Source organism: Leucopleurus acutus, assembly GCF_964270905.1.
Source record: "Leucopleurus acutus genome assembly, chromosome: 4".
NCBI lineage: Eukaryota > Metazoa > Chordata > Mammalia > Artiodactyla > Delphinidae > Leucopleurus > Leucopleurus acutus.
Genome location: NC_139146.1, coordinates 83,001 through 105,938, shown reverse-complemented (window position 1 = coordinate 105,938; position 22,938 = coordinate 83,001). Strand labels below are relative to the sequence as shown.

General features: G+C 48.7%; 1 protein-coding gene across 2 annotated transcripts in view; it reads right to left on the bottom strand.

The window, feature by feature from the left end:
- The window catches only part of PIGG (phosphatidylinositol glycan anchor biosynthesis class G (EMM blood group)), a 40,622-nt gene that overhangs the window by 16,844 nt on the left and 840 nt on the right, over window positions 1–22,938 (bottom strand). Inside the window, exons 2-8 of one of the 2 annotated variants that reach the window (XM_082837966.1) lie at window positions 22,390–22,595; window positions 14,837–15,046; window positions 13,342–13,530; window positions 12,286–12,427; window positions 5,606–5,818; window positions 1,601–1,818; window positions 1,160–1,441 (exon numbers count right to left, since the gene is read on the bottom strand). In XM_082837966.1, coding sequence (XP_082694092.1) covers window positions 1,160–1,441; window positions 1,601–1,818; window positions 5,606–5,818; window positions 12,286–12,427; window positions 13,342–13,530; window positions 14,837–15,046; window positions 22,390–22,595 — 1,460 coding nt within the window. Of the gene's footprint in view, window positions 1–1,159; window positions 1,442–1,600; window positions 1,819–5,605; window positions 5,819–12,285; window positions 12,428–13,341; window positions 13,531–14,836; window positions 15,047–21,105; window positions 21,150–22,389; window positions 22,596–22,938 lie in introns of those variants that run through there. The other variant, XM_082837967.1, reaches the window with a different exon arrangement.

Genomic DNA, 22,938 nt, shown 5'->3' with positions numbered 1-22,938 from the left:
AGACACCTGCTGCCCCTCATGCCCGAGCACCGCCAGGAGGACGTGGAAACAGCAGGGCGGTCCTCCCCGGACTGCAAGTCCTAAGCTGAGTGACAAGGAGACTGAAGCTGTCTGGACTCAAGCAGTCTCGGCAGTGCCGGAGCCTGCAGCATTGCCCACCAGTCCCAGGCCGGACCCTCCTTGCAGCCTGTCCTTGCCCTCTGAGCCACTGCCTGCTACTGGAAACCAAAGAGCCCCAAGGGTGTATTCCACTGAACCAGACACCTAAGTTCTCCAAGAACTTTCCAGAAATCCAGAGAGTTTCCATTACAGCGGTTGGCATCACAGTACTAGCCCGTAAATACACTAATTTAAAGCATTTAAAGTAAAATGAGGACTCCATGGCCGTCATTCAGTACTACTCGATATTTGTTCTACTAACTGCGTGCAGCTAGTACATGACAGAGCTCGATACTGTGAGCCTGCTCAGGCCCTGGAGAATCAGACTGCTCTAGGGAAGCCCATGCTCCAGCGGGGAGACATACGTGTGGTAAACGACACCACACAGGTTGGGGGGGGCGCGTCTGTGGCCCTGTGACGAGTCACTGCACTGGGTCCCTCGGGCTCTGGGCACTGTGGACCAACTGGGACTGCCCACCTCTCTCTCACCACCCTGCCACCACAAGCAGCTGATGAATGAAGGTGTCAGAGGCCAAAGGCTGCAAGAATTCTAAAGGAGAACATCAGTCTAGAAGAGAAAACTGCATTTTATGAGGCAGGATGAGGGCGGGGTCTGTCTCCTCTTGGCCCCCCGTCAGCCAGCTGCCTGTCCCTCTGTGCCAGCCGCTCTGGACAGTCCCCTGGTTACAGCGCCAGGGACCCTGTCTTTCTAACTGAGAAGGAAGGCATGAGACCTCATAGCACAGGTCTGAGCGTGTCAAGTTGGGATGCCCAGGGACCCGGGAGACCAGCCACTGTGAGCACGTCCTGTCGGCTCCCATGAAGGGTGGGCCCTTTCCTCGGCTCCCATCAGCACCATGCCTGGTACGCACCAGGGGCTTAACCCGTGTCTCATCAGCTGGAGGAACAAGAACAGCCTATCTTGGTACGCACCAGGGGCTTAACCCGTGTCTCATCAGCTGGAGGAACAAGAACAGCCTATCTGGAAAGCCGGCCTCACCTTACTCAGACGCTTTCCGCCGGCAAACATCCCGGCGAGAGCAGACAGGACTGCGCAGAGCAGTGTGGAAATCAGCACCATCACTCCGCCTGCCGTCAGCCACGGGAGGCTGCACAGGTAGCACGTTCCGCCTGCGGAGGTGCACACGGTGACGTGGAGCGCTACGAGGCCCAGGGGCAGCAGGTAACAGAGCAGAGAGAAGGCGGGCGACGGCAGAGGGACGTCCAGCTCGGCCTTGCCGCTCAGTGCCCGGGGGCCGCTGAGCAGAAGCAGCGCGAGGACCTGCAACAAGAAGCAGCGGTGGCGTCCGCGACTCCACCACGCAGGGGGCTCTCCCTTCGCTTTTCTAGAAACTTTCTACGTCCTTTAAACTACCCAATCCCGGCCAAGCTAGGTGCCCAGTTTAACAGCGGAGCCGCGACACTGCACAGGCAGCCATACCTCCAGGACCAGGACGGTCCCCACCGCCATGGAGTAGACGTCATACTGGGCTGCTTGTCTGCTCAGGGACAGGCTCAGGGCCCTCAGCGCGTCCAAGTACTGCCTGCGAACCTTGCTTCCCAGGTTGGAAAGGACTTCTGAGCTATTCTCCTCCAAGTACAGTCTGACCCAGTTCCCGTGCAACCTTTCGGACACTTTAAACTGCTCAAACGCAGGCTCTGCCGAGAAGAAAAGGCAACACACACATATCACCGACATGCACGCACATGTGTAATTGTAACCTCAGAGTGCTCAGTTATTCACGGCACATGGCAGAGCCTGACACCTAACCAAGATGAACTCCGGGGGTGGGGCTGGCCGCCAACACCTCCGGTAAAACCCCAACAGCGGATGAAGCCAGCCTGTCCTCTGCCGTCCCTCCTGCCCGCCAGCCCTCGGTGCACGCCACGGACAGCAGCGTCTGCCCGCTGCTCAGCCCCGCCTTCTCCGCCTCCCGCTTGCCGCCTCCGCCCCCTCTCTCGCTCCACTCCTCCTCCTCGAGGTGCGGTATGAAACGCCCCAGGAACGCACTGCGTGAGAACCCTCGGTTCTACAAAATCCTCCCGACCCTCGCGCTCTGGGTGAGGGCGGGGCAGGCAGGGCCCGACGCCCGCTCCACCGCGTGCCCCTCCCCGAGGCAGGCCGGCCCCTCCTGCCTCTCACTGCCAGCGGCCCTCTTTCACCTGCTTCCCTTCTTCACCAGGCTTCTTTGGGAAGGGGTGGCAGTCTCCCAGCCCTCCTACCACAACGCTGAGCTATGTCTCCCATGCACCACACCGGCTGAATGGTCCACGGCCGACATAAAGCCAGGGCTGCGTGATGGCTCGTGGATGGAGCCCAGCCCCGGCTGCAGCCGGCTCCCCACTGGGGACGACAGTGGCGCGCCGCCCAAGGCCAGGGGTCTTGCCTTCCTTCCTTTCAGGGCTGGACCAGACTCAACTGTCACTCGGCTGGTCGGCTGAGCAAGAACTTCTCTCCCGAGACTCCCTGGTACCTAACATGCTCCTTCAACTTCAAGCACAGCTGTTCCAAGGTGGTCTGGGCCATGCCTTTCAGGGGCCTTGGCCCAGCCCACCAGCAGTGCCCCCACCCCGCCTTCCCTGATCACAGCCCGGCATCCTCACGGCACAACCCCTGAGCATGGGCCCCGATGCCTGCAGCCCCACCGCCGCTGCTGGAGCCAGCTGACCTGTACCAAGTGCTGGTGGCAGGCATGACCCTAAGCCCTCACTCAGGTCCTCTCCCAGTGACCTATGGGACTGGAAAGGTTAGACACCCATTTCAGAGAGGAGGCAACTCAGACACCCGCTAATGGGCAGGCAGGTGAGAGCTGGGGTCTAAGTCTGGATCCAAGCTGGTACCCGTACTTGCTACATCCCAAAGTCAAAGACACGGAGGCACCTGTGTCTGCACCCCACCGCCTAGAGTCCCAGAGACACGGGCGCACCTGTGCATGCGTCCAAACAAAAATGGGCTGAACACTGACTACATGCTAGATGCGTCAGAATAGGTCCTGACAATGTGGGTCTGTGATCCAGCAGGGTTGTCACACATGCATGAAACTACAAATAGTGAAAAATACTACGGAGAGAAAATATACTATAGACGGAATGGTGAGAGACCCTTGGTAACGGAAAGGGAACTGACTTAAGAATGGGGTTGAGTGTGGGGGACAAGGGAGGTCTGACAGTGAAGCTAAAATGTGAAGGATGCCCAGGAACTAACCTGTGGAACAGGTAGAGCAGCATCCAATCAGTAGGAAGAGCACACGCAAAGGTCCAAAGGTGATAACAGCCCCCACTACGACCAAACAGTGGTCAGACGAGCGAGTTGCATCAGACTGGGGTGGATATCATGGCAGGCCTTGACATCCTGGATGGGGGTGTGAAGCCCTGGGGTGCTTTCTCGTTCCGGGGACTGGCCTCTGTTCATTTCACAGGCTCATTACGGCCACAGCCACTGCAGTGCTCAATCCTCCCTACCCTGCTATCCCTGAAATAAGCAAACGACCCCACCGTTTTCTGGGTTTCATTTTTATTAGTTGTTGGTATAGGAGAAAGGACACACACTACCAACAACAACGGATTTGCAAAAGCTACCAAACTCATACGTTATTTGCCTCTGGTCTGCACTGAAGTGTGCACAGTGGTCGGGTCTCACCTTTGACAGAGCTGCTGGCCGGGCTGTCTCACGATCTAAGAGCTTGTGCTCCCCATGCCCTCCTGCCACTCAGGACATCTGGTTCCCAACCACTCCCCGATGGCAGGGTGTGTCTTCCACAACCAACTCAAGGTCAGTTTACATCTCCCCACAAACTCACAGGCGTTCACTCCACTGGGCAGTACCCCACCACTTCAAGTAGGCAGACCTGCCAACATCCCATCAAATGTTGCCTCAAACTGGGAGGTGACCTCCTCTGCATTTCCCAGAGAGCCCCAGCCCCAGCATCAAACATTAGCCTTGACGTCCCTGGATGGGTCAGAGTAAACTGATTGAAAGTATGGTCCTGGGGAGCTGTCCTACCAAGATATAAACACCATCAAAAAAAATAAATAAATAAAAAAGAGATATAAACACCTCTAGTTTCTCACAGTCCTTAAAACTAAGGACACACCCCGCTCGGGCCCCATCCACCTCAGATGCCAGACCGTTGCCCTGTCCCTGGTCCTCACCTGCACCCACGCCAGCCAGGCTGTCTCCACGTGAACCGCTCTTTCAGCAAAGTTGCTGAGACCTCACCTGCCGTATGAGCGGACGGTTCTCAGTTCCTCATTTTATTTTTGGCCACGCCGCGTGGCTTGCGGGATCTTAGCTCCCGGACCAGGGATTGAACCCATGCCCCTTGCAGTGGAGGTGTGGAGTTTTAACCCCTGGACCGCCAGGGAAGTCCCCTCAATTCCTCATTTTATTTTACCTCGAACCCCATTCAACACACATGCTCACTCTCTCCTTCTTGAAATTCTTTCTTTATTGGCTTCGTGGACACTGACCCCGCCCCAGCCCCCCAGCATACACACAAGCACCCTGCCTTGCAAGCCCGCTCTTCCCACAGCCTTCCCCACCTCAGTGACGCTCACTGCATCCTTTCACTGTTCAGCTGCAAACCCCAAGTTGTTCCTTATGTCACTGGATTGCTTCACCTCACAACCAGTGCATCAGCCAATCCTACCTTCAAAGCAGATCCAGAACCAACCATTTGTCCCGGATCCCACTGCCTGGGCCCTCGCTCCCTCCCCTTGCACTGAAGTAGCGCACCAGCCTCCTGGCTCTGCTGCAGCACAACACAACACAGCCCTCCACACGGGCACCTGAGAGAGCCTCTGAAAATGCAAGTGGAAGGTTTCAGCTCTGCACAACACCCTGCAGGAGCTCCCCACTTACTCAGAATGGAAGTGAGAACCCCTTCAATGTCCAAAAGGCCCTCAGCCCTCAGCCCTCATCTCCTTCTGCCTTCTGCCAGTTCCAGCCACTCGGGCCCCCGGTCACTCCTTGACTGTGCAGGCACATCCCCACCACAAGACTCTGCGTCTGCCACAAGGCTCCCTCCCAGGCCAACCTGCCCCAGTGGCCCTCGCCCACCTGCATCCCCACCCTTCCCTGGTTGAGCCTCTTCCTAAGGTGCCCGTCACTATCTGACATCTGTCGTTGCTTTCCTCTCTCCCCCGCTCTGGATGATAAGCTCCACGAGGGCAGAGCTCTCCTCCTGCTGTGTCTCTAGTCCTTCCAACAGCCCCTGGCCAAACAGGAACTTAGTGAAAAAAATTCAGCACTTGCTGAATAAGTAAATTTATGAAAGATTTTGACTTACATGGTTGCATCTGTGGGTGTTGCTAATGGTGATAGTCAGGGTTCTAATGAAAAGGAACACACAGTCAAAGACTGCTGTAGTGCACACCACGGGGACATCAGGCACGATGGAAACACACACACAGCATAAGAGATGTTAGCAGCTGCTAAGCGGCTTACCTTTTTTATATGATGGAACATTCTCCTGCAACAACTTGCTAAGCTGTACTGTATTTAAATGTAAAAATCTCAGTTGTTCCCTCATTGGCTTTCCTTCTATAACTGGGAATATAAGATTGCCGACGCTGCTCTTTGGAATCGGCAGACCAAGCCCTATTGATAGTGTTGCAGCCAAATCAGTCTGTTGAATATACTTTGGACGTCTGACGTCACCTAGAAAAAAGAAGACAGCTTGAGTGACAGGCCCTAGGACACGTGTGATGGTGGTCACTCCTCAATTTGACCTTCTACAAGTAACGTAAGTCAAACCACCCATCTCTTCAAACCGTCCTGTGTAGATTCAGACGGAAACCACATCGTTTTTCACGTCAGTAAAAACACTGAATCCTCATTTTTTGCGGAGCCTGGTGCCTCCCTAAAAAGCAGCACACAATACGCGGGAGAGGCACTAACACAGGAAACTCAACACCGCGCGTTTCACAGCGTGGGGTGGATGCCGAGGGATGTTCACTTTGGTGAGGTCAACGGTCACCCTGCTGAACGAGGGTGAGGGTGGATCTCTGGCGGCCCTGCCCCGCTGCAGTCAGAGCAGTCCACGCAGCCCCACAGGGAAGCTGATGCAGACTTCTCCACGCATCCTGAGCAGCAGCAGGTGCCTCTACTGGGGAGAGCAGAACAAGGCTGGGTCCAGCCGGGCCAAGTTCCATAACCAACTCTGACAAGCGAGACACCGCCTACCAACAAGTCCAAGGCCAGCAGTGGCTGGCCAGCCTCCGAATTCCTGCCAGGAGAACGGGTGTGACGTCAGGACACTGGGCTCAGGCTCCTGCTGTGCCACCATCCAGTGGGAGGCTTTGGATAAGAAACTCAGAATTTTGTCATCTGTAAAGAGAGCATCTGGCCCACAGACCTCAGAAGCTACAATGCAGGTCTTGGGGGCTGGGGGGTCACCAGGAGAGTCTACCCGGGACAGGCAGTGCCGGTGCAAGTCTCTTAGACACTCTAGTGTGAGTTTATAAAGCTTTTACTTTGATTGTGGCAATTTCTGGTTGTATACAATTTTTCTTTTTAATTTGATGAGATGTATTAACCTTTTCTTGACCAACCATTCACTGATGGCTTCCGGGTTCACTCAGAAGAACATTTCCACCCAACATTATTATTTGTTTCCTTCTAGAATTTTCTTACATTAGGTGCTTTGATCTGAAACAAAACAAAACCCAAAACAAAAACCCCACCTTAAATTGCTTTTGCTCTGATATTAGTGATGGTGCTGGTCTTGTGCTGAGACCACTGAGGGCCTCACACGATACTCCGTCAGATCCGAGGGTACTGACAACCGGGATTCTAAGCTCGGGAGGAAGACAGCACAGGTGAAAGATCTCAGGAGGCAATTTTACAGCAGTGAAGTGAAGGGCAAGTTATCAATACGAACTCAAGATCAATTTTATTTTAAAGAGATTTCCTCACTTTGTACAGAAATGAGTAAGCCAGTATGCATGAGCACTGCTAGCTGTGAGACGGTGGTCCTCAAAGACCCCTTTCCACTGAAAGGAACCAGGGCATCTTGGAGAAGCAGCTGATTTCAGGTCCAGGGAAGGGCTTGTGCACAAGCGGCTGGGACACCTGCTCGGACTAGACAGCAACAGAGCCCTCAGAGATACTAAGGCCTCTGGGACTGTAAGGTCAGAAGGACTCAGGAGGTCATCTGAAGATGTTCCCAGTTCCCAAAGATGGGACAAATGGAATATTAGATAATATTAAATAGTATCTATAGTGAATTGAAACAAGCTTAAATCCATGAGTTCAAAATGTCCCAAAAATAAAAATAAAAACTAATTGGTCATAGTTGAAGCACGCTAGTGAACTCATAGTGAACTAATTCACTGATTTGAAACTGGGAATTAATTGGGAAGAATAAGCCATCAGTGACCTCCTCTCTCTTACATAAATGGTAATGCTGGGTAACCAAAAAGTAGATGGGGGAAGATTCTCTTTACTGAATTATTTTGGCTAATTAGTGAAAAAAAAAAAAAGGACTTACAGAATTAAAACATCACTATTTGTAACCTCTAGTGAATTAGTGGCCCTAGGTGGTCATCAGTGGCTACTGACATCACCACACAGCAGACAAGTCGGACACTCTGTGCCTCCTGCTAGCAAGAGTCTGCTCCAAACCAACCGAACCAACAGGATCTGAATCTGCTCATGACTCCAGGTCAGGTGGGATTTACCGGATGAGCAAAGGACATGTTAGCAGACAATGCAGAGAGAGACTCCACAGGACAACCGACCAGGTTCTTCAACAGATAATCATAATAAAAGAGGATGGGGAGGGAGACATATAAATTAAAAGAGACTTAGAGACGTATCAACAAGAACTGACATTACTTTAAAAAGAATGTGGGGAATTCAAGCCTAAGGGTGCTCTTGAAAACTACGAAGGTTTTGGAGGTAAGCAACTAAGAGGAAGCTGGCAGCTTCATGAGAGCAACAGCTTAAACCACAGGCCAGCTGGAAGTTTACCAGAGAGGATCAGGGAGAAAAGACAGCTAGAAGGGCTCCCCTGGCATCAGAAGAGACTCAAAGACTGGCCTCGAAATGACCTCTGCAAAGTGGCCCAAATAGGATGAGACCAGACTGCAGAGCACATTGATTATAAATTGTCGAAAACGAGACAGCAATCATCCTGCAATGAGGGGAGCCAACAGCTGGGTGGGTGTGGCAGCAAGAGAGGCAACAACTTAGAGCCGCCACAGAAAGTGACCGTCACAGAGCTCCGCTGGCTCCCAGGGCGCGGCGCCCTCACGGGAACGACAGCAGACTTTACAAGTGGGGGTCAAGGCTTCCCTGGAGCAGTCCAGCCAAGGTACTCAACAAACCCACACGCAAACAATGACGACAGGCCCTTGGAGGGGAGGGGAGCAGTAGCTAGAGTTACTGCAATATAGTATTTAATGTTCAGTTTTCATCAAAAACTCCAAGCAATTATGCCAAGAAACAGGAAAGCACAATTCAAAGAGAAGAAAAAGCAGGCAACAGAATCTTCCTGGGAAGGGCCCAGATGTCAGAGTTAACAGACAAAGTCTTCCAAGCAGTCATCGTAAATGTGTTCAAAGGACTAAAGGAAACTATGCGTAAAGAAGGAAAGGAAGGTGTGATGGCAGGGTGCCACCCAATAGACATTATCAACAGAGGGGCAGGAATTACAAAAAGAACCAGAGGGAAACTCTGAAGTCGAGAAATGTAATAACTAAAATGAAATATTCACTGTAAACGCTCAACAGGAGATTTTCAACTGGCAGAAGAATCAGCAAATTTAAAGACAGACTGATAAAAATTATGCAACCTGAGAAACAGACCAGAAATCTTCCAAATTTGATGGGAAACATCAAATTGACACATCTAAGAAGCTCGATGAACTCCAAGTTGGACAAACACAAACTAACGGACATAATAAAAATGTTGAAAGACAAGGAGGGAAAGAAGGGAACCTAATTAGATTAATGATTGATTTCTCATCAGAAACCACAGAGGCCAGAAGGCAGTAGGACAGCACATACAAAGAGCTGAAAGAAAAAGACCAGTCAACCAAGAATCCTACATCCAGCAAAACGACCTTTCAAAAAGTCAAGGTGAAATGAAGACATCCACAGACTAAAAAAGCAAAAACGACAGTTCATCGCTAGCAAACCTGCCTCACGAGAAACCCTGAAGGAAGCTCTTCAGGCTGAAAGCCAGTGACTCCAGATGGTAATCTGATCCAGTTTAAAAAAAAAAAAAAAGCAAAGGGTACCAGAAATTGTAATATAGTTATAAAAGACAGCATAAATACATTTTTTCTCTTAAATTTCAAAGCAATTATATAGAACCATATATATGTATATATCAAACCATACATATGTGTGTGTGTGTGTGTATATATATATGTTGTCAGCCTACAACATATAGAAATGGAATGTATCTGACAACAACAGCACAGGTGAAGAGAAGCGAAGCTGTACTAGAGAAAGAAAATGACACCATAAGAAAATACATGTCCACACAGAAACTTGTTCATAAATGTTATCTACAGCATCATTCATAATAGCCAAAAAGTAGCAACAACCCAAATATCCATCACCTGATGGACGGATGGATGGACAAATGTGGTGCATCTGTACAATGGAATATTATTCAGCAACAGAAAGGAATGAGGTCCTGACACCTGCTACAATGTGGATGAACCTTGAAAACATTACCCTAGTGAAAGAAGTTGGTCACACAGACCATTTACTACATGGTCCATTTATTAAAAGACCATTTAGACACTACATTTATTACATGAAATGCCCAGAAGAGGCAACTCTGTAGAGACAGGTAGATGAGTGATTGCCGGTGGCTGGGGTGGGTGTGTTACTGGGTTGGGGGAAGTGGTGGTGACCACTAAAGAGGTGATATGTCCCAAAATTGACAATGACGATGGCTAACCAACTCTGAATGAACTAAAAGGCTCAAAAAATAAGCGTGATGACAAGACAATATAACTACTCTTAAAGCAAACAAACAAGTAAACAAAATAAGAAAGAGCTCAGACTCACTGTTGGCACTGAGGTCAGCCACGTGAGCAGCCCACGCAGGCAGTTCCTATGCACAGCCGCCCTGGCCCTTCCTATCTGAAGATGTGTCAGGCCTCCCAGGGAGGAGATCCTTAAATACCCATCTGAGCAATGAAACATCAGCACTTTAGTTAAAAATAACCCTAACATTCCTGTAATAAAAGCACGCCAGCTTAGTTGTCTCATCTCCCCCCAGACTATAAGCTCCCTGTCTGTAGTGCCAGCACAGCGCCTAGCCTACCGTGGGCGCTCAGTACCCCTCTGCTGCATGGGTGGACAGATGGATGTGTTTCTGGCCTGGGGCTCTCACTGAGGTAGAGGAGCCCCACGGGACCCTGCTTTGGGCGTGCAGAGCGGGAAAGCTGGGTGTATGGAGGCCAGTGCTCTGATGGGCACTGTGTGCACTCACTGGAAGGCAGGCTCCAGCTGGGCACCCAGGAAAGGCTCAGGTTACAAGAGCCAAAAACTTATACCTTAGGAGGTCAGACACCCAAGAGGCAGTGCTGTAAAAAGACAAAAGGAAACAGGTGGAGCTTCTTCCCCAACCAATCCCTACTCAAGTGGAAGACTCATTCACTCCATAAATATTTTCAGCGTCCACCAAATGCCAGGCAATGTTGAGACCCAAGGCATACAGTGATGAATAAAACAGACTCTGCTCTGCCCAAGTGTAGCGCACAGCAAGGAGAGAGATGGACGCAACCACACGATTCAGGCTGTGATTACAAACCACGCGAAGGATGACGGCAGAATACACGAGCACTGTGAGACGACCGGAAGGAAGGTGGTTTGGATTTTTGGCTGAGACCAAGGACGAGCGTATGAGCAGGCTGAGGGGCTGAGGAGCACGGGGTCGGGCGCGTGAGGAAGAGTTAGCACTTGGAGGACCTGCGGGAGAGGTCAGGATTCAGCGAGTAGTGAAGGATGTGGCTCAAGACAAAGCCGTGAGGGAGGCGAGAAGTCTCACGCGGGAGTTTTACTGTATCCGAGGTTCAGCTACTGAAAGGTGGCACGTGTGGGCGCTGGGAGCCGGGCGGTTGGGCTCATGCGAGGAGCAGGGAGGGCAGATCGAGGTGGACGCCCACGTTTCCAACTTGAAGAGCCGCGTGAATGGCGCCATCTGTTGACGGGGAAACAGGGAGGGCAGATTGCAGGTGAAGTCACGTTTGCTCTGCCTGTGGAAGATCCAGGCGGAGGCATCAGCAGGCAGTGGAGTAGACAGTCTGGAGGTTGGAAAAGGGGAGACAGCTGGAGGGATAAATCTGACACGTGTGAGCCTATTCATGGCATTTAAAACCATGGGAGTGGATGAGATCATCTCAGGAGTGAACGCAGAATGAAACAAAGGCAGTCCAGAAAAAAGGCCAGGGCAAGGAGGCTAAGCCAGCAAAGAAGACTGGACAGCAGAGGGAGAGGGAGAGGGAGACCAGAAACGTGGAGGTCCCAGGACTAGGGGTCAGCACTGCCGAGCGGTGCTGAAGGGTCACCCGAGAGAAGCCAGAGCGTCCAGTGTGGAAACAGCTGGTGAGCTGGCTGCCTGCGTGTGACGACGTGAGGGGGCAGAGGCTGTGCACAGGTCCGTGCTGGTCGAGGGCACCGGCGTGTCTGGGCTGGAGAGCTGCGCTGTGTCTGAGCGCTGAATGCGGGCCCTCAGTCCTACTCAGTCCTGCTCAGTCCTGCTCCTGTGGTTCTCGCTGACGTTGCTGTTCAACATAGTCTCAGATAACGGATACTGCTTCTTAACTTTAAATTTTTATGTTTCTCTCAATTCATACATGCACTTCAGATGTCTCTAAGCCACTGGCACTTTTTACTAACAGTTCCAGATATCGAGGCGGTGACATTCATAGCACACAATTCCCAAAAAGAACATTTGTATTTTAAGAATAGGCAAGAAACATAAACTCCAAATCCTGACTGGCCCTTGTCCCATTATTTTTCATTCTCACATCGTTCAGGGTTTTTTCCCAAACTTACATAGCTTCCAAAAATGGTTAAATGGTTTTTAAAATTAAAATCAAACTACAGAAAGCAAAGAAATAAAGTACAGTTTTAAAGTGTTAAACATTCCCAAATTCTCACCAGGTTTCCTTTCAAATGCAGAGCTGATTAAGATCATAGCGGTGTTTACTTCCTCCACAGAAGAGGCTCCGTGACCTCCAGCTTCAGACATGCCATGATCCCCACAAAGAACCAGCAGATTGGGTAACAGAGTCTCTCTCCCCTAGAAGGTAAAGGAAATACATTTCAGCTGAACCCAGCCTGGGGAGAAGATCATGTGTTCTCAGACTTCAGCTTTACTTTGTAAATAGTAGCTCTTCCTAAATTTTTCTTTTCTTTTCTTTCTAACCTACGAGCTTATAGTCAGACCGAAGGGTCAAGGTCGAGTAATGCCATAAATAAAACAAACGGAATCACATGGAGGTCACGGAGCACAGGAGGGCTGCGTCAGGCCTCCCAGGGCAGGGCGTCAGGGTTTGGTCTCTGCCTTTGCCGCCTCCAAGCTATGGGCGGCTGGGCACATTGCTCTTCAGGCCCTAGTCCCCTATCTGTCAAACAGAGCTGCCCCTGGCCCCTGGGGCTCTGGCCAGTGGCTTCTGCTGCCCCTGCACGTACCTGACAGGCTCTGACTTGCCCTTGCTGCTTTTGCACCTGGAATACACCTTCACAGATGGCGCGGCGGCACCCCTGCCCTTCAAGTCTCGGCTCACGTCTCCCACGTCCTTAAGGACGACTGCTCTGACCACGCAGTTTAAAATTACAGCCTTTCTCTCAGATGTTGTGCCCTCCTCCTGCCCTACGTTCTGCTACGGCACCGATCACTGTCTAGAATACTTATGTGCTCACTGATTATGCTTCCTGTTCCTCCCTCCTGGCTAGAGATTAAGCTCCACAAATGCCCAGACAACAGCGACAGAGAAGGCCTCCAGGAAACATGAGCTGGATGAACAGGTAGAGATGTTAAGAGCTGCTATTCTGCAGGGCTGCTGGGCACGGTGCCCGGCACACGGCACGTGCTCTGTAGGCGAAGGCTGCTTGAGTGATGGTAGGTATGAAGCTCACACAAGGTCACCCCAGTTCACTGTAGAAGCTACATTTCTTCTAGGAAACACTGGCACCTTGGCATTCTAGGCCCACCTCTGAGAGCAGCGAGGTGTGGATCTTCATCAGGACGCCGTCCATCTCACCGAGCTTGCGCCCGACCAGCGGGCTGTTGGGCCCAGAAATGTGGCCGATGTGGTCCAGCCCAAGGTAGTGGAGGATTAACACATCCCAATCCCGCCTTTTTAATACTTCATCCAAATGTCTTGTAACATTATCATCCACCTTTAAAGGGAAAAAGAGTGCATATGAATAGCCTCCCTGATTTCCCTGGTGTTCACTCTTCAAGGAAAAGTGATATGGTCATTTTAAAACCTACGGGCTCATTTTAGGTACTAGGACTCATGGGAGTTCGAAAAGACCAAAACCAAAACCAAAACCAAAACCCCAAACAAAGCAGCCCCCAAAATAAAAACTGTCTTAAAAAATGTTTGCATTAGATTAAGCTTTCACTAATACTGTTTTTATGTCTCTAAGTTATGGATAGAACATATTATAACTTAAACAAACAAAGGCTGTTCTCACAAAACAATTCTTCAGGATCACTACCGGAGCTGAAACTAAAGCTGACCAGATAACCAAGTTAAATGGGTGTCAGGTTGTTATGAGGCAAGTGAGGGCTAAGGCAGTTAGCTAAGACAGGACAGTGCCCAGAGTTCAAGAAACCAGCGGGGTGAAGCTGGGGACGTCTGCCTGTGTCCTACGAGAAGGCTGTTTGGGGAAGAAAGAGGCACACACTCAGCAGTTCCCAGCCACACAGCCCCTGACAGAGCCACTAGCCAGGTCAGCCCTGACCCCTCCCTCCCCCTGGAGAATCTACTACAAAGACAAGTAATTCTGAACCGTCACACACAGGGTGGTCAGTGACTGCTGTGTCTATACGGTCAGCTTTGGCAAAGGGTGTCGGTGTAACAGGACGGCAGGCGCTCCCCCGGGCCAAGCAAGCGGGTCCATCCAACTGCAGCTCAGACGGTGCCTTTGCCCTGTGGGCCTCCCTGTGCCCCAGGGCCAACACGGAGCGGGGTGGGGGGGTGTCTAATCTCCTTGCCGGAGGCTGCACACGCAGCACAGGGCCGATGCCCTCCATAGCAGGGAGGCTCGCCCAGCTCATGTCTGCCCTCATGCTGCTGCCCTCGCAGGAGAACAGCAGCAAGGCAGGATCCCAGGCAGACCGTGGGGACCTCAGGCTCTGACTCGCAGACTCTGCCACCCCATTCTGTCCACTTGCGAAGGCCCCACTCACCTGTCAAAACTCCGGCTGAGCGGCTCCTCCTGGGAAGCCCTTCCCAACCCCTGGTACCCGTCAGTGGGTGCTCACCCGGTCTGGGCTTTGGGCTCAGAGAACTATGCTCACACTTGCATTAGGGTTTATGGTCCTGGCTTGTAGCTGATTATGGGAGGAACAATTTTTTCAATCTCTCCATACTATTCTCAGTATATTGATAAAAGCCACATACAAAACAACGTTGCCTCTCACTGTTAGAGGGTACCAGGCTCCGTCCCATAGAATATATTTTTCTTAAAAACTGACCTCTGTATAATCTGATACAAAAAAAGAGGTTGTTCCGTCATATTCCACAAAATGCTTTGGGAATAACTTCACCCATGTTTCATCTCCGTAAAAGATGATCCTTTTCCCCGCTGCTTTTGCTCGTGTGATCACGTTGTCTTCTAGCAGTGTGGGAGAATTGAGGTTCCTGACGACATCGATGAAGCCGGGGAGGCTCCCTGTCATCAACGCCTGCAAAAGGAAGCATTCAGGGGTCAGACCACAGAGTCCAAGCACAGCGTGGGAACAGGCACAGAAGGTGATTCCAACGAATGGAAGAGGCAAGCATAGAGCTAAAGCAACACCAGTGCTGAAGGCTGGGCCAGTATTAGGACAAAGGGGGAAAAGCTACACAGATTCTTGGCAAAACCAGCAAACTCAGTAAGTGAAGAACTGATCATATTTCAGCCAATGAGAGGACAAAGGAGGAGGCCGTGGGGTAGCTAGAGGGCTGTGGTCAAAAAAGCAGTGACGGATGATAAGAAATGAAACAAATGGCAAAGGGTGGTATGCACTCTGTATACCCAAACCCACCATCAGGTCCTCATCTAAGCTTCAGATCTGCTTCATGTGACAAGCAAACTCCGCACACTGATCCTGAAACCCAGTCATTCTACTGTCCCCCCGCCCCCCGAGAGAAAGAGCAGCCTCCCACACACCCAGGGAGGAAAGCGGTCCCTAAACAGGAACTCTGAGGTATCCTCACAGTAAACTCACCCAGGGATGCTGGTGGGGCCACCTCCCCGCCCCACTCAGCACCGTAATTTCTTGGAGGAGCAGGTGGGTGCGACATGTCTTCACACCTTTCTGCTATAGAACTAAGTCAACCACCTCCCTCATTTTAGCAGAATCTAAATGGGTCGTGGGTCTCCATGATCTGGAGTTTGCTGACAACCTACAACACTGGCATCCAGGGACCTGTGCAATGAAAATAGAGGAATCTGGACAATGCTAACAAGTGTAATAATTTTGCCAAGACTTCTTTAACAGCAAAGTAACGCAAAAATGAGTTAATCTTGGACTTTGAGAATGAGGAGCTTGGCAAACCCTCTCCCTGAAGAGCAACGATAAAACTGGATAAAACTGTCAAAAACAACCCCTTCAAGACTTTGAACTCAACGAAGATACACGCAAATTGAAATGTTCTTATCCAAAACACGTCCGCATTTCGGTAAGAACTGAGAGTACCTGTGGTGTTTTAACCTGGGCTGCTCCCCTCCCGCACACCCAGTTCTGTGATGTGGCAGCCATGAGGACCCGGAGGGGCCTGCCCAATCCAGCACTCCACGGAGAAGCCCCATGCCAGGGACAAAGCGAAAACAGGGAAGGCCAGCGTCACAGCTACCTGAGGCTTCAATGCTGGTTGCAGTAAGACACAGCAAAAAGGGGGTCTGCAAAGGGGGTCTGGGGAATGGGACAGATGCGGTAGGCTTCTGTGAGCTCCCACATGGTCCTGGAATCTGGAAGGCTGTGTGCACACACAGGGTGAGTGTACACTCAGGGGAGAACAGAGAGGGCCTAGTTGCCTGGTCCTTCCAGCTGAACACAGGCCCTGCTCAAACAAAGTGAGAGTCAGGGAAGACTCATAAACTGCCTGAAGAGTGGCTGACGGCTGGAGCCACACACAAAGACCCCCTGTAGAGAGTGGAGGCCACACCACAATGTGTTTAAGCACAACCTGTGACCAGTCATTGGCTCACCACTCAGCCATCCCCACCTGGCTGCCCCTCAGGAAGAGTGGCTTAAAAAAAAAACCAGGAATTAAAAAAACACAACAAGCAGAGACATCAGTGAGCGTATATTTCAGGACTTCAGGAGAGACAGACTCTCTAGAAGTAGCCTCAGCAAGTCAGCAAAACAGCGACAGCCACCAGCACTCCCGGGTGGGGATCAGGGCCCAGAGCCGAGGTGGGAGTCGCATGCATGTATATACTTGGTCAATCTCATCAAACTGTACTATACTGTATTGTATGAAAATTCTACCTCAATGAAGTTATTTTTTTAAATGTGAGCCTTTCACCCCAAAATTCTACTTCCTAAAGGTAACCAGTTACTTTGGGTGAGTATCCTTTCATCCGTATATGTACAATCAGAAATACATAAAGTACGTATTTTTTTTTTTTTTTTACCAAAATGGTAACAAACTATATAGATAGTTCTGCAACTTGCTTTTTTCACTTAATAACATATCATGAACCCCTTTCCACAGAAAACATACAGGTATTTCACCTTCTTTTTTAAAAACAGCTACAAAGTACTCCAGTGTTTGGATATACAATGTATATATCCAAGACGAATTTAATGACAATTGTTTTATTTTTATTTTTGAAAGCAGAAAAGAGAATTTACTTTATGGATACTGAGCACCCACGAGCAGAGAGGAGAGATTTAACTTTTGGAAAGCTAACAGGGACTAAGGCTAGCCGCTCTCTCACAGTCTCGCATGTGTCCCTTTTATTTCTCTGTATGTCTGTTTTCTTTTTGTCACTCTTCCTCTTTTTTTTTTCATCTTTATTGGAGTATAATTGCTTTACAATGTTGTGTTAGTTTCTGATGTATAACAAAGTGAATCAGCTCTATGCATACGTGTATCCCCATATCCCCTCCCTCTTGCGTCTCCCTCCCACCCTCTTTAACCCCACCCATGTAGATGGTTGCAAAGCACCGAGCTGATCTCCCTGTGCTATGCAGCTGCTTCCCACTAGCCATCTGTTTTACATTTCGTAGTGTACATATGTCAATGCTACTGTCCACTTCATCCCAGCTTACCCTTCCCCCTCCCCATGTCCTCAAGTCCATTCTCTATGTTTGTGTCTTTATTCCTGTCCTACCCCTAGGTTCATCAGAACCATTTTTTTTTTTTTTTAGATTTTTTAGACGTGCTACCATATGGTATTTGTTTTTCTCTTTCTGACTTACTTCACTCTGTATGACAGACTCTAGATCCATCCACCTCATTACAAATAGCTCAATTTCGTTTCTTTTTATGGCTGAGTAATATTCCATTGTATATCTGCGCCACATCTTCTTTATCCATTCCTCTGTCAATGGACACTTAGGTTGCTTCCATGTCCTGGCTATTGTAAATAGTGCTGCAATGAACATTGTGGTACATGTCTCTTTTTGAATTATGGGTTTCTCAGGGTATATGCCCAGTAGTGGGATTGCTGGGTCACATGGTAGTTCTACTTTTAGTTTTTTAAGGAACCTCCATACTGTTCTCCATAGTGGCTGTACCAATGTACATTCCCACCAACAGTGCAGGAGGGTCCCTTTTCTCCACACCCTCTCCAGCATTTACTGTTTCTAGATGTTGTGATGATGGCCATTCTGACAGGTGTGAGGTGATACCTCATTGTAGTTTTGATTTGCATTTCTCTAATGATTAGTGATGTTGGGCATCTTTTCATGTGTTTGTTGGCCATCTGTGTGTCTTCTTTGGAGAAATGTCTATTTAGGTCTTCTGCCCCTTTTTTGGATTGGGTTGTTTGTTTTTTTGATATTGAGTTGCATGAGCTGCTTGTAAAATTTGGAGATTAATCCTTTGTCAGTTGCTTTGTTTGTAAATATTTTCTCCCATTCTGAGGGTTGTCTTTTGGTCTTGTTTATGGTTTCCTTTGCAGTGCAAAAGCTTTGAAGTTTCATTAGGTCTCATTTGTTTATTTTTGTTTTTATTTCCATTTCTCTAGGAGGTGGGTCAAAAAGGATCTTGCTGTGATTTATGTCATTGAGTGTTCTGCCTACGTTTTCCTCTACGAGTTTTATAGTGTCTGGCCTTACATTTAGGTCTTTAATCCATTTTGAGTTTATTTTTGTGTATGGTGTTAGAAAATGTTCTAACTTTATTCTTTCACATGCAGCTGTCCATTTTTCCCAGCACCACTTATTGAAGAGGCTTTCTTTTCTCCTTTGTAAACTCTTGCCTCCTTTATCAAAGATAAGGTGACCTCATGTGCATGGGTTTACCTCTGGACTTTCTATCCTGTTCCATTAATCTACATTTCTGTTTTTGTGCCAGTACCATACTGTCTTGATTACTGTAGCTTTGTAGTATAGTCGTCTGGGAGCCTGATTCCTCCAGCTCTGTTTTTGTTTCTCAAGATTGCTGTGTCTATTCGGAGTCTTTTGTGATTCCATACAAATTGTGCAATTTTTGTTCTAGTTCTGTGAAAAATGTAACGGCAATTGCTTTTAAAAAGCCTCCAGTGGAAGTGCCATTTGAGCTGAGGCGTGAAGGTGGAGTTTTGTCTAGGTGAGGTGAGGTGAGGCTTTCCAGGGCAAAACACAGCAAACTGCAAAAACCCCAAGGTGAAAGGGGGCAGCACACATGGGGAACGGAGCTAGGTGTGATCTGCGTGGATAAACACACAGGAAGAGGGAAATCGGCTCAGATGAGGGTGAAGAGGCAAACGGGGGAAGACCACGCACCCTGAGGCCTGGGTTAGGAGGCAGAGTGTAAGCCACTGGAGGACTGTTGGGACTAGAGCAGAGCAACGTGATCTGTTTGGACAGGTTCTGGGTGAGAAGTGCTGGGATAGTTTTACAGTCCAGGCTCACACCATAGCAGACTGGCCTACAGTGGGGGTAGTGGAGGTGCTGGCTGAGTCCAGTTAGTCACATAAACAGTATACAGCGATCTGTTCACCTCATTTCTTGTGAGCAGTGTTATCATCAACCTTTCAATTTTTACAGTGTGATAAGACTCTTTAGTTGCCTTTAATCTGATTACTAGTGCAGTTAAGAATCTTTTCCTATGCTTACTGGCATATTTCAATTTCTTTCTATGTGGATTTCTTTATATCCTTTGTCCAGTTGCTCCTGGATTGTTGCCCTTGATTGGATCCTCTTTACATATCATGGGGTTCACATCTTGTTAACTGTAAATAATTTTTCCATTTATTGTCTGTCAGTTGACTTTGTTTATAATGTCTCCCACCACTTGGGGTTGAGTCTACCCACCCTTTCCTCTGGGCTTTTATAAGGTACTTCCCTCCTCTTCACACTAGTTTGGGTTCACACGGACATTTTTAAGAAGGGCAGGGACTACCTGGTATCCCCTTCACCCCAGGAAACATGTAGGCAGCAAAAAAGTTGCAGCTGAGAGCCCAGGAATTTTGAGCGCTTGTCTGTCATCTCCTTGGAGGTTTCCCTGGGGTTGCTGTGGTCTTGGGAACAGCAGTTTCCTGACTTCTGAGAATTAAGGAGGGCTCTGCAGAGACTATTAAAAGAGAATTTGATCTGGTCACCTTATTCTGTGTAACACAGTGTTGCTGTATAACACAGTGTGACCAACCAACGCTCTGGAACTAGGCAAACATAAGGTTATGCTCGGTTTCTGATGCCAGCTGTGAGATTTCACACTTCAAGCCTGTTTCCTCATCTGGGAAATGGAGAAGAGAGTGGCACCAACATCATGGAGCTTCCATGGGGCTGTGGTAAGAGTGTGCAAGACAGTGCCTGCACCACGGGTGCACCACAGCCAGTGGTAACTGCCACTGTTACAACTATAAATTCCCAGGAAAAGGAAAGGCATTCAAAAATCAGTTACAATGTTTTAGAAGGAAGCTACTGCAGCATCTTAACATGTGAACATGCTACTAGAGACATTAGTCTTGAAATTTTAAAACTGGTGTCTCGTGGCAATTGTATCAGCACCTCCAGATGAACTAAGTCCCTTCCTAGGTGGAGGCAGGGCAGGGGACACACTCCTTAGCCAACACTACCTGATCCTGTCAAATTCCAGAGCAAGGTAACCCTAACTCCAGGATGGACTTCCTGTATACTAGCTCCTCCCTGATGGAGAATGAGGAGCAAGAACCTGCAAAGGACCCGAAACAAAACGCTGGTTTGGTAAAATGAAACCAAAGGGAGGGCCACACCGGCCAACGAGCAAGACTGAACAGAACCTGGAGCCGCCACGCTCACTTACATTTTTTCTTACAAATCTGCCCAGATTCCTAACAACTCTTTTCTTATCAGAACAAAGGAGGAATGGGTTCCTCCCACACTTCTGACAGGACAGGTAAAGAAAGCAGTGATCCTGGTGGTCAGGAGTCTGGATGCCTTGCTTCCAGCTTCCACAGGACTTGTTTCAGCAGAACGACTGCACCCCTAAAGGCTGTTCCCAAGCATCCTGACTACAGGTGGCCTCCCCGACTCCCCATCACTCTCTATCACATTCTCCTCCTCAATTTCTTCCGTAGCATTTATCACCTCCTGAAACAATTTTGATTATTTATTTGTATACTTACATATTTTCTGTCCCCTCAATTAGAAAGTAAGCTTCATGAGGACAGGACAGTTGCTGTCTTGTTTTTTCACTGAATCCCTCTTATCTAGAACAGCACACAGTACATATAGATCCTCAATAAATATTGAATGAAGGCCAAACCACATCCAAAAGAGGCAGAGAGAATGGGAAACTCAAGAAAAAAAAGTCAGTAAAAGATGCGGCATGAACCCCTTCAATCCCAGACTGCTTTACTCACCCAGTAAACATTTGCTGAGTAACTACTAATGCTGCCCCCAAGCTTTAAATCAAGAAGTGACACCTTCTCACCAACTAATAAGGTGTCACACGATCATCCACAGATGTACGGTTCAGCCAGAGACTTCTACACCATACCGGCCTGCAGTATATTCACACACTTTTAAGGTCCTCTGTCCTTTTCTGATCCCACTTCTTTACTCAACCTTCGGGTCTAAGTGTGAATGCAATTTCCTCAGACAGGCTTTTCTGAACCACCCCATCTAAATTGAGCCCCCAACCAGCACTGAACATCACGCTCTGTTCTTTTTCATTATGCATTAATCACACTTTGTAACTGCACATTTACTTGTACGTTCATTTGTTTAATGGCTACGTCTCTCATTAGAGACTGAAAGTTCCATGAAGGCAGAGATGTTATTTTAAAAAAAAAACTTGTTTTTGAGCAAATCAATAAAGCTTTACTCTTCTCTTTCCCCACAGTTCTTAAGTAAAGCAGTAAAGCATATGTACTTCAAAGGCACTCCCACTAGGCTGAACACCTGAAGGCGGTTTATAGAGTAAAAACAGGTATCTGTGAGGCCAGATCATGTTGGTTTGGTCACTGTGTATACTAAAATTTTGTACAAGTTATTTAACTTATCTGAATTTCTTCCTCATCCATAAAGTCAAGTGACTGAACTAGATAACCCTAGAGGCTCCTCCCAGAATTCTAACTGACCCCCTGATGATTAAAGAAGATAGCAGGTTAGCAAGGAGCATGGTATCTCTTGGATTAGATTGGCCTAGATGATCTGGCTCTAAATGTTATGCTTCCCATGAAGCATGAGCTGTTGGCTACCTTTACAGAGGGCATAAATCATGGGTCTTAGTTCCATCCTATCTGGGAGGCTTTTTCAGCATTCTATTGCCCCAGCCAAGTTGACAGCACCAAACTAATTTCCACTTAGTTAAAACTGGGACTCCAAGTAACAGACTACAGAGAGCCCCTCTAAACCTCTGAAAGAGCCAAACCATGATCTATAATACGTTCAGTCAAACTCTTTACCTTGATTCGAGGCATAGTAACTGTAGGTGGCTTTGCTTCAGCCACAAAACTGTGAGATGATCCTTTTTCCACAAGATAAGTTGTGTAGGGCATAAATTTCACACCCTTTGACCCAAACACAAAGTCATCTCTCAAGGCGTCTATCAGCATAATAACAACTTTACTGAAGAGAGGTGGTGGGAGCTTGGTCCAGTTGGAAATGGCTCCTAAGAGTGTTTGAAAAAGAAAAAGAAAATTGAATTTAACCTTTATTTAGCATTCAAGCACCTTATAATCTAGTTTCTGCTTACTTCTCCAGCACATACTCTGTCACACCTACATATCCTGAGCCAAAGAAAAAGGCCTGTTCTTGGGAAACAACGCTGGGATCAGGGGGTGGGCAACAAGTAAGCTCAGGGAGCCCTAATATTATGTAGTGAATTCCCCTTAGCATGATGGGGAGTACTGGCACAGAGGAGTCCCTTCGTGAGTATCCTGGAATGGGACATTAGGGAGATTGCCCTAAAACACAGTGTTGCAGGTAGGGGATGGGCGAGCATTTACAAACTG